The following is a 10,415-nucleotide window of genomic DNA, read 5'->3' on the forward strand; positions in this document are numbered from 1 at the left end:
GGCCCCAGCCCGAGAGAGAAGTGACGGTGGGCAGCGGGCTGGGGGGTGCACGAAGAGGGGACCGGGCTGGGATGCGGGGCAGGGACACTGGGCTGTGGGAAGGGTTGTGGGGTTGGGGAGGGTGGGAGGCTGATCCCCCACGCCCCCCAGCCGGCGTCACTGGCCGGGGGCTCTACCATTCCCTGGGGCAGAGGCTCTGCTACTCCACTGAAGGAAACTCGGGAAACTGGGGGGATCCAGTGAGCTGTGGGGGTTTGGGACTCTGCATCAGCCCCAGTCACCAAGCTGCGTCCCGGGGCCCAGCGGGTTGCAAAACTCTGGGTGGACCTGAGCCTACAAGACTGCACCGCGGTGTCCCGGTGCCCTCCAGCCACCCTGGCTTTGCAGCCTCAGGGGAACTGGGTGTCACAGGTTCCCCCCCCCACCACTGCACTCTCTGCAGTGCTGGGCAATGAACCCAGGTCTCCCAGCTCTTGATTAATTTGGCATCTCTGTCTGGTGCCTCTTCCAGCCCAGGACACCTGGGTCCCCTTCCAGCCTCCTTGGGTCTGCATGTTGGGGGGCCCATGGCTAGGGATGCCTTTATGCCTTTGCACCCCTGCTCCTGCACCGTGTGGGTGCTGGTCCCTGGAGGTGGGTACCCATGGGTGGGTGTCCAGGTGACATACCCAAGAAGCCCTCCAGCCCACAGGGCAGGGAGGCTAACCGGGATCCTGCCAGTATGGAGCTGGGACTGGGTTGTTTTGTGGGATGGGCTGGTTCCCTGGCTGGCAGAGTGGCACTGGGTGGGCATAGTGCCCTTCAGCAGCAGGGGGCTGGGGGGCATAAAGCTGGGTGCTGGGTTGGTCCCCCTCTGGCACGGCGATGGTGTTGGCAACGAGACAAGCAGAAGGGACTCTGGGGGGGTGGGAATCAAAGGACCAGCTCTTTCACTAGTGAGGATAATTGCTGTTAATGAAGCCATGGAGGCCGGGGCAGGGTGGGGGATGCGTGCATGGGAGATGCGTCGGCATCCCTGGGCATCCCAAGGGGTCCCTGGGAGTGGGGGGCAAGGCCTCTTCCCGGGGCACTCTGCAGCACTGATGCTGCTTTGCATATGCAAAGGAGCTCATGGCATCATTAGGTCTCGCTGTCACCCAGCAACTGCAGCGTGGGAGCCCCTGTCCTGGGGGAACTTTTCCCACGGCTGCTGGGTGGGTGATGACACGCCTGAGCACACACACACATGTGAGTGTATGTGTGTGCATGTGTACACACCCACTCGGGAGGGTGGCACCAGCTCTGGGGGCTGCCAAGGGACCACCCACGAGTGGCCCTGTGGGGGCAGGTGCTTGCACGCACATGAACAAACCTGTGTGAGTGTGTGCACGATGGCACATGGACCTGCATATGGGAACAGTGTGGCCGTGCCTCTGCTGCTGCTGCGGCTGGCGGGGACATGCACGCCTGTACCCTCACAGTCCCGGGGGTGTTTGCACACACGCTGGCATGCAGTGCACACGCATGGCCCATCTCCCGTCTGTGTGTGCACTGGGGAAACTGAGGCAGAGAGTTTTGTGGAGAGGTACCCAGCACCCTAACGCTTCAGCACCATCCCTTTTGGCTCTGGTGCAGTGGGCTGGAGGAGAGCGGGGCGCCAAGGCAAGGGGGGGCCTCCGGGCCTCTGCTTAATCTCATTAGTCTTGGCATGAAAAGGTGGATTTACAGGGGCTCACGTCTTCATCTGGCAGCGGGTGGGTGGGCAGGGCTGGCGTGCTGCCAGGGGTTGCCCCCCCCGAAAACAGTCAACTGGGGGTTCGGGAGGGGCACTGGCTGCCTGCAACTGTGCCAAGACTCCTCTCTGTCCTCAACTCCCATATATGAACACACACACACATGCTTGCACATGTTTGGATCCATCCAGCACTCAGTCACACTTGTGGCATCAGCTTCCCCTTGCTGTAGGCTGTGCCAGACAGGGTGGGCACAGCTGCTCATGCTCAGGGGGCTCTGTGCCCCCTTTACACCCCTCCAAGAGACACCTCAGCACACGCTGCCTGGCGTGTACCCCAAAACACAGCATGACAATGAGACACCCCCAGCATGGGCACCCTTCGGGCAGCACCCGCACGTACCTGGGTGCGCACACAGGTTTTTGTGCACGTATCTGTGTACTCACACACACAAATACATCCCGGCATGGGATGCATGTTTATCCATGCACATTCACACGTGCTCACGTGCACACGGGTTTGCACACACATAAGTGCATTCAAGCATCTTCACACCCTGTGTGTGCGGATGTACACAGTTGTGCCCACACACACATGCTCACAGGGACGCTTGTGCACGGCACGTGTTCACAGGGACACATGGAGATGTACCGACATGCAGGGAGGCATGAGTGTACGCACGTCTGTGCATGCACACACACCTCTGCACACACCCCTATGTGCTCACCTGCATCCATGCGCACACCTGTGCGCACACATTTATGCACGTACATACATCTGCACACACACACTGCACACACGCACACAGAGTACACGGGCAGGCACCGCCAGGGGGCGGCAGAGACTATTTAAAGGGGTCGAGGCAGTGCCTTCCCCCCATCCTTCCCCGTACCCCCTATCTCTTACCCCATAGCCCCCTATCCCCTACCCCATACCCCCCTATCCCCTGCCCTACACCCTGTATCTTGTAGCCTGTACCCTGTACCTCGGCTGCAGGTGGCACAGCCGCAGCTGAAGGGATGTGGGAGGCATAGGTGGAGGATGAACCACCACCCAGGGGAAACAGGCAGGTCAGGGCTGAGTGTCTGGGTCCTGGTGCGTCCTTGTTCCCGCTGATGAAGCTCCGTGTTCCTCCCAGCCCCAGGACCTGGAGGCTCCTCCGGCACACACCTTCAAGATGACGAGCTTCAAGAAGGTGAAGGCATGCGGGATCTGCCGACAGGCCATCACGCGCCAGGGCAGCACCTGCAGAGGTAAGCTGGGGCCGTGGGCACGTGTGTGCATGGGGACATGCCAGGGAGGTCAGGACATCGGGGATATGTGTGTATGCCCGCATGCACGAGGATATGAAGGTGGGAACATGTGCCTGTGCCAATCTGTGCACACACATGTGCCTGTGTGTTAGAGGGAGAACTGTGGTTGTGAGAGAGTATGTGCAGTGCCTTTGTGGGTGGGAAGGTGGCTGGGAGGCGAGGGTGGCCCATGGAGGCACTTTGGTGTCGCACATGTAGGTGGCTGTGTGTCAGCTTCATGCATGTGCAGTGGGTGTGCAGTGGCCACCATGTGTGTGCACATGGGTGCGGGTCTGTGCACACACGTGGGTGCTCATCCCCTGAGCTGTGCTTGCTGCCCATGGCACCCAGTGGGTCACAGGTGGGGCTGCGAGCCCTCGCACGTGTGTGGTGTTGCTGAGCCCCGTGCAAGGGGCGGACAGAGGAAACGGGAACAATGAGGCTTCCTGTGCTGCAGGAAACAGGCCCAAGGGGAGCAGCGACTGGGGTGCGGCCGTGGCCTGGGCCGTGCTGCGTGGGACCCTTGTGTCCCCTGGGGATGGGACACGTGTCTTTGCAGGGCTGCCCAGGCAGCGTAGTGGTGCCCTGTGTAAGTGCGTGTCCCCAGCAGTGGCAAACACGCCTGCACTGCCCATGTGCACGTGGCATCCATGGGGGCACGGGTGGAAGTGTGCAACAGCAGTGCACTGGAAGGAGGGAAGGAGGGCACTGGCAGCATCCCTGTAGTGCTCTCATCCATTCCAGTGTCCATGCGAGGCCCTGTGAGACCTGTCCATGCCTCTCTTCATGCTGTTCACCCTGGGCACTGGGGCTTGCACACGTGCACACTCGCTGGCATGTTGGCACAGTGTGTGCCCCAGAGCCACATTTTGTGCGCCTGCTGCTGTGCCCTGCTGGTTCCACCTGGAATGTGTGCGCAGCGGTGCAAGGTGTGGGTGTCCCTGCGCATGTGTGCACGTCCCGGCAGCCAGGGCCCAGTGCCAAGGTGCTCTGTGCCTGCAGTGCCCCCTTCCTGCCCTCACGTGGGGTGCCTGCAGACTGCCCCCAGCACTGCTCCCCCTCCTGCCTCCACTAACCCTCTCTCCCCTCTCTCTCCCACAGGCTGCAAGCTCTCCTGCCACACCAAGTGCCAGGCCAAGGTAAGGCCAGTGCCCTGAGGTGTGCCCAATCCTGCCTGGGGGCACTGGAGATTCAGAGGGGGAGTGCGATGGCCCATGCCAGCTGACCCCACTGGATGGGCACCCAGATGGGCTGGTGGCACTGGGCTGGTCATGGTGGCACTGGTGTCACTGCTGGGTGAGGCTGACAGTGCCATCCTGCTGCCTGGTCCCTGACAGCACGTGCCTGTCTGTGTATGAGGCTGGGTTTTGGGGTGCAGCCCTTCTCAGAGAGGACCAGCAGGCATCTGTTCTCCAGTACCTGGAGCGAGGTGCCCTTTGCCAGGGTGAGTGCTGCTGCACGTGGGTGCCATGCGCCGCAGCCGAGCGCTGCCAGCTGCACGCACACAGGCTGAGCACCTCTGCTGATACCCAGCCGGGGGCGGATCTTGCTGGCAGGAGACAGTGGAGCTGAGGATGCCCGGTGGTATCTGCCGATCCAGCTGCTGCTCCGGCAGAGGGGGACCCTACAGCAACCCAGGTTCTCCGAGGAGCTGGAGGTGGGCACGGTGCCCACCACTGCACTGCCGGGGCAGGGGAGGCTTTGTGTTCTCAATCCCTGGGGAGGCGTGTGTGCCAGCTGTCTCTGGGGCTGGCATCCTGGGCGGGAAGAGGCTGGCATGCCCCAGGCAGACAGCGTAGGCTGGGACATGCCTGTTCCCGTGCCCATGCCTGTGCCCAGCTGGGCAGGGAGGGGAGAAAAGGGGGGGTGCTGTGCCGGGGGCCGGGCACACGTTGGGCTTTGCAGGGTGCCACGGTATGGGTGGTGGTGCAGGGCAGGCACTGGCAGCAGCCCTGGCACTGAGTCCTGGCTGGGCTTTTGGGGGAAGTGGGGGCCGTGGGGTATCCTGGGCCTTGAGCGGGCCAAGCAAAGGTGGCTGGGAGGCTTAGTGGATCTGTGCCAGCCCCAGGACCCTGTGTCAACTCTGGGCCACCCCAGGACCCCGTGTCACCCCGGGAAGCCTGTGCCAAAGATGCCAGGAAGGCTGAGGCCAGAGAAGGTGGCCTTGCCGGGGAGAGCTGAGAGGGGCGTGCGGTGAGGGGATGCCCGCGGTACGGCAGGCGGTGGCAGGGAGCATCTGCCAGTGGTTTCCAGGCAGGAGGGAGTGTCAGGAAGCATGTGGGTCTGGCTGTGAACCCGGTGGGGATTCTCCGATGTCTGATAGGGGGTTGTACACCAAGAGGGGGTTCATACCAGGGTCCCAGCATCTGGATAGACTGTGCGCAGGGGCAGCCTGTGGCTCGCTCTCGCGGCCGACTGCATTTCATTAGCCTCCATCACCCTTCCCACGCTCGCTGGAAGCTGGAGCCCCCTCGGTGGGGCCAGCTAGCCGAGGGGTGTGCTGCTGGGGGGGAGCGTGCATGGGGCCAGGGCCAGGGGCCTTCCGCGGAGCTCCTTTGGGCCAGCGCCCAGGGAGGGGCTCCTCCGGTCGGGCAAATGGCCAGCTGACTCACACACCGGCTTGTTATTGTGGGGTCTCCGGGGAGGGTACGTGTGGGGAGGGGGCTTGGCATGGAGCAAAAATGGCCTCTTGTATACCTGAAGTCCCTCATGTTTAACCCCTGCACCTCCAGGATACTTTGGAGAGGGAAGAAGGACTCACCCCCAAAGTGCTGGCAGCTGCACCCCGCAATGCTTCCTCTTCCTGCCCTGGATATGCTGCCAAGGTCCTGGTGTCCCCTGGCTCTGGTGTCTTCTGGCCCTGGAGTCTGCCCCACCATGCTGTTGGCAGTGTCTTCTCCTTGGTCCTCATATTCACCCCCCTGGGACTTCCTCCACCTCCTTGTTCTACCCCCCAGCATGGCCAGCTCCCAGCCTGCTGCATCCTGGCCCAGCCAGGGGAAAGCCCCCACTTAAAAACCTCAAATGGACTGGGTATAGGGGAGGGGGGAGAGATGGGGTTGTGGGTGGGGTGTAAAGAGTTTACTGCTAGTAATCAGTGTGGGGTGCTGGGGGGTACCATAGGTGTGATGGGGATATGGGGAGGGGGGCACTGGAGTGTATGTGGGGAATACCTGGGAGCTTTTGGGGTGCTGGTGAGCGCCACCTCCATGAGAAGGCAGTGAGCAGGCAGAGCTGTACGAGGGAGGGCAGGACCTGTGCCCTGACGGTGACCTGCGCCCCTCAAGTTTCCATCCTGCCTGAAAGACAGCGGGGGAACAGTGGTGGAACCCACTGCCCTGTGGTGCCAGTGATGCTGGTGGGATGCCCAGTGCCTGTGAGTGGCTGTGGAGTGGCCAGGGCAGCTGCACACACATCAGCAGGGAAGAACAACAGTGTTCCCATGCCCATGTAAGGCCCTTCTTGCGCCCTGCGCCTCCGCTCAGGGATTTTTCCTTGCTTAGCAAACCTCCCTCCCTCTCTCCAAGAGGGATGGTTGGATGGATGGACACTGGTATGTATGTGACACACAGAGCCTATCCCCTCCCTCCTTCCCTGCACCAAAACTGCCTGCCCAAAGCTGCGGGGGTGTATCTTCCTTTGGAAAGCGGGGAAACTGAGTCACAGAGCCCTGCCTGGGGCCAGCAGGAGGCAGGGAACGTGGTGTGGGGTGCAGTACTTCTGTGTCTGCATTTAGGCGTGGGTGAGCCTGTGTGTTGGCACGTGCCAGTAGTGGCACAGCCAGGATCTGGTGGTGACATTGCTCTCCTGACCGAAGATGCTCTGAGCAGTGGGGCCACGCAGGCATGTCCCAAATCAAGGGATATCCTGGGAGTGTCCCTGTCCCCCGGGATGCCTTCACTCTGACTGTGGCTGGATCTTGCCATGATGCTGGTTGGAGAGGCTGAGAAAAGATGGGGGATGATGCTGTTTCCTGTAGTGAGAGCTGGCCCTGTGATGGATGGTTTGGCTGGGGGACAGGGAGCGCTGTGGTGTTTGGCTGCCGAATCAGCTGGCGATTGCTGGTGCTTGGTTCTGGGAAATGGCGCCTGTGCCAGCCCCTGGGCCTGGCAAGGCTCCAGCCTGCCCTGCTCACCCCTGCCACACAGGGGCCCACTGGTGCTGGGGGAGTGGGGGTGCTGGGCTGTGCCAAGAGGGGAAACTGAGGCACATCACTTAGCATGGGGCCAAGGGGCCTAGGGGGTTGTCCCCCAGTGTTTCTTCCTGGGGAGCTGAAAGTGCGCACTGGAGCCATGCCAGGCTGCTGGGCCACGTGTGTATGTGTGTGCTGTGTATGTGAGCACGTGTGAGCGCATGACCGTGTGTGCTCACAGACGCATGCATGAGTGCATGAGCTGCAGGGAAATGCACGTGTGTGCGAGAACATCCATCTGTGTGCATGAGCACGCGCGCACACAAGCGGGTGGTCACATGCATGTGCTCCCAGTTCACTGCCATCTATCCCCGCTGGCCTCACGCCAGGCCCGGGTTGTTTTTCAAGTGCCCCCTGCGATGGGACTCCGGGGGGGTGGGTTTGTCCATCATTAAACCAGGACTGGAGCAGGGCCAGGGCCGGGCAGTGAGGCATGTCCCGGCCAGAGCAATTGGTCCCAGTGCCCGTGGTGTTGACGGGCCCTTGGTGGCGGAGGAACGCTGTAGGACCCAGGGCAGGGTGTGTGGTGGTGGTGAAGGGGATGTGCCACCCCTCAACTGGTGCTGGGGATACCCCCTGCTTGTAAAACAAGTCAGAACTAGGAAGGGAAACTGAGGCAAGGAGTGGTTGGACACTTCTGGGCAGGCTTGACTCCTGGTGATCAGCAGGGGCCCAGGCAGTGTTGGGGGGCATGGCCAGGCAGTGTATTGCAGGTTCCCAGTGGCTGTGCCAGGAAGAGGGGCTGCAAGGAGGGGACACCCATGTCCCAGCTGTGGCAGGCTCTGTCCATGGGACGTGTGGCCGTCCGGTCCCTGCTCCCTGCCCCAGCCGCTCTGCCTCCTCCCGTGCTGTCGAGGGGAGAATGTACTGGTCACGCGGGAGCTGCCCGTCAGGTCCCTGTCCCCAGTGCTCCTGTTCAAAGCCACCCCCCCGTGCTTTGGCACAGGTAATTAGCAACACCCCTGGTCTCCACAACAGAGTGGGCGGGGCGGGGGGGGGAAGGAATAGTGCAGGAATATGTCCTTGACCCTGGCATGGGCCCAGCTGGGGTGGAGGGATGAGGGGCTGTGGGGGCTCAGCCCTGCCCCGGTGCTGTGCCAGGTTGTGTTTGTGCAGCAGGTCCTGGAGGGGGTTTTGTTTTTTTTTTCCCTGCCTCTTTCCTTTTTCCCCTTCTTTACGTCACTGCCCAAATATTCGGCCTCTCAGCTCCAGTGGGGGGCCAGCTCGGCTGCTTGGAGGACTTGGGGCCCTCCTCTGCACCCTCGGGGTGCTGCACAGAGAGGGTGGGCAGGGCAGAGGGGATGCTGAGACTGGCCATGCTCGCCGCACTGGTGAGCACTGGCCAGGACAGGCCTGGGAGGTGTCACATGAGGCAGCAGGGACCACCAGCCTCCCTCCTTGGCAGCTCCCGGGGCTGCATCCTTCTTCCCAGAGCCCTGCCGTGGTGGGAAGCAGGGTCCACGTCTGCCTCATTTCCCACTGATTTTCTCTCTTCCCAAACCAGTTTGCATCCCCCATGGCCACCCCTCCTGAGACCTGCCCTGGGAAGGGTGCTCCAAGAGGTGGCACTGATCCCAAAACAGCTGAAAGGTCTGGCTCAAGAGGGGCTCTACAGACCCTGCACTGGGGCTTATCTCCTGTGTGCTTTCATCTCTGGAGATGAACCACACCTGGGTGCCTGGTCCCCACGTCTCCTTTCTTCCACTGACATCTGGAGTAATGATGCTCAAGGGTGTTTGTTTAGGGTCAGAGAGGAGCTGTTTCATGTGAGGGGTGGTTTGTTTTGGGGGGGCTGGGAGTCACTGGAGCCACTTTGCAGACCGCTGGACTTGCTCCCATTGGCACTTTGACCCTATGGCTCCAGGAGATACTTTGTCGGCTGTAGTTCAAGGATGTTGTCAGGACTTCTCTGGCTGTGTCCTGTGAAAGGGACACGTCATGTTCCCAGGGGACAGTTCCTGTCACTGCCCCGGGGACCAGGACAGGGACATGCTTTCAGTGCCCTTCACTCAGCCACTCATCCCATTCAGTTGCTGATACTTTCCCATCTGGCTTCAGCTCTTCCTCTGCTGATGTTTCCCAGGGCCTGGGAGCCATCCTGTGTCCTCCTTCCGAGGAGTTTGGGTTCTGGGGCCTGTGCAGGGGTCCGTGCTGGAGCTGAGCTGGGGTCCACGCTGTGCTCTGCTGGTGCAGGATGTTCCTTGCCCCTCCATCCTTGTTGCAGCACTCCCATGTTTTTGGGATGACTGGTTTTTGTGGGCTGTGGTGATGGTGGGACTTGTTTAGGGGTGTCAATGGATCCTGGCCATGGGGTTTTGTCCCTAGAGTGGTGGCTGTTGGGATCTGACCCTGTGCTGTTGGGTGCTGGGGAGGGCAGAGGGGCTGGCTGGTGCTTGCTTGGGACAGGAGTGAGGAGATGCCCTCCAGAGATGTTTGGCTCTGGCGCTTTGTCCGTCGCAGCAGGAAGGGTCTACAGTTCCTTTTGGTGCTCCCATGCCATGGCACTGTTGGGTTGGTGTGGAAACTGAGGCATAGAGGGGCTGGGAAAGATCTCCTGGAACTGGAGTGTACTCACAGGAGTGGTGTTCCCTAGGGGGACTTGGAGGAGGGCAAAGGGAGAACCCCTTACCACAGACCCTTCCCTGGTGACTTTTGAGGCAGTGGTGACATAGGAAGGGTGTTGGGGTCCTGTACCGCTCCAGCAGAGCCAGTTCCAGCCTTTTGGCTGAGCCCACGGCTTCAGGACGGAAATGCAAACAGGAACGGGGAGGCGTTGGGTGAGAAAATGTCAACAGCGCTGGGCCGGGTGCCTGGCTTGCCGCCTCCCTGGCCAGCTCGCCACTCTCTGGGCCGCTGCTGGTGGGCTTCCCCTCTTTGCTGTGGGGTCTCCTGGCACTGAGCACTTGCTTGTACAGGAGGGCTGGGGCTGGATTGCCCCAGGGGCAGCCAGGGAAACCAGGGCTCCATCCATCGACATGCAGCCCCCCGAGGAGGAGGAGGAAAGAGGAGGAAGGGAGGCAGGAGGAAGGCTAGGGGGATGCTGGGCACACTCCAGGTTTGGGACAGGCAAAGGGGGACTGGCATGACTTCACATGCTGAGGGACAGACGGGGCTTTTCCAGCATTTTGGCTTTGATTTTTAGTTGAGAGGCGGGCTGATAAATGTTCACATCCTCCCCAACACTGGGGGTGTGGGACACCCAAGGACCATTAGTCGGGC

At 61.4% G+C, this 10,415-nt stretch overlaps 1 protein-coding gene across 5 annotated transcripts in view; it reads left to right on the top strand.

Annotated features, from left to right (window-relative positions):
- The window catches only part of TNS1 (tensin 1), a 64,803-nt gene that overhangs the window by 573 nt on the left and 53,815 nt on the right, over positions 1–10,415 (top strand). For 2 of the 5 annotated variants that reach the window (XM_017727294.1, XM_017727297.1), the window contains exons 1-2: positions 2,854–2,965; positions 4,106–4,143. In XM_017727294.1, coding sequence (XP_017582783.1) covers positions 2,890–2,965; positions 4,106–4,143 — 114 coding nt within the window. In that variant the 5' untranslated portion in view covers positions 2,854–2,889. Of the gene's footprint in view, positions 1–2,850; positions 2,966–4,105; positions 4,144–10,415 lie in introns of those variants that run through there. The other 3 variants (XM_017727296.1, XM_017727295.1, XM_017727298.1) reach the window with 3 other exon arrangements.

Source organism: Corvus brachyrhynchos, unplaced genomic scaffold, assembly GCF_000691975.1.
Source record: "Corvus brachyrhynchos isolate BGI_N302 unplaced genomic scaffold, ASM69197v1 scaffold452, whole genome shotgun sequence".
NCBI classification, from domain to species: domain Eukaryota; kingdom Metazoa; phylum Chordata; class Aves; order Passeriformes; family Corvidae; genus Corvus; species Corvus brachyrhynchos.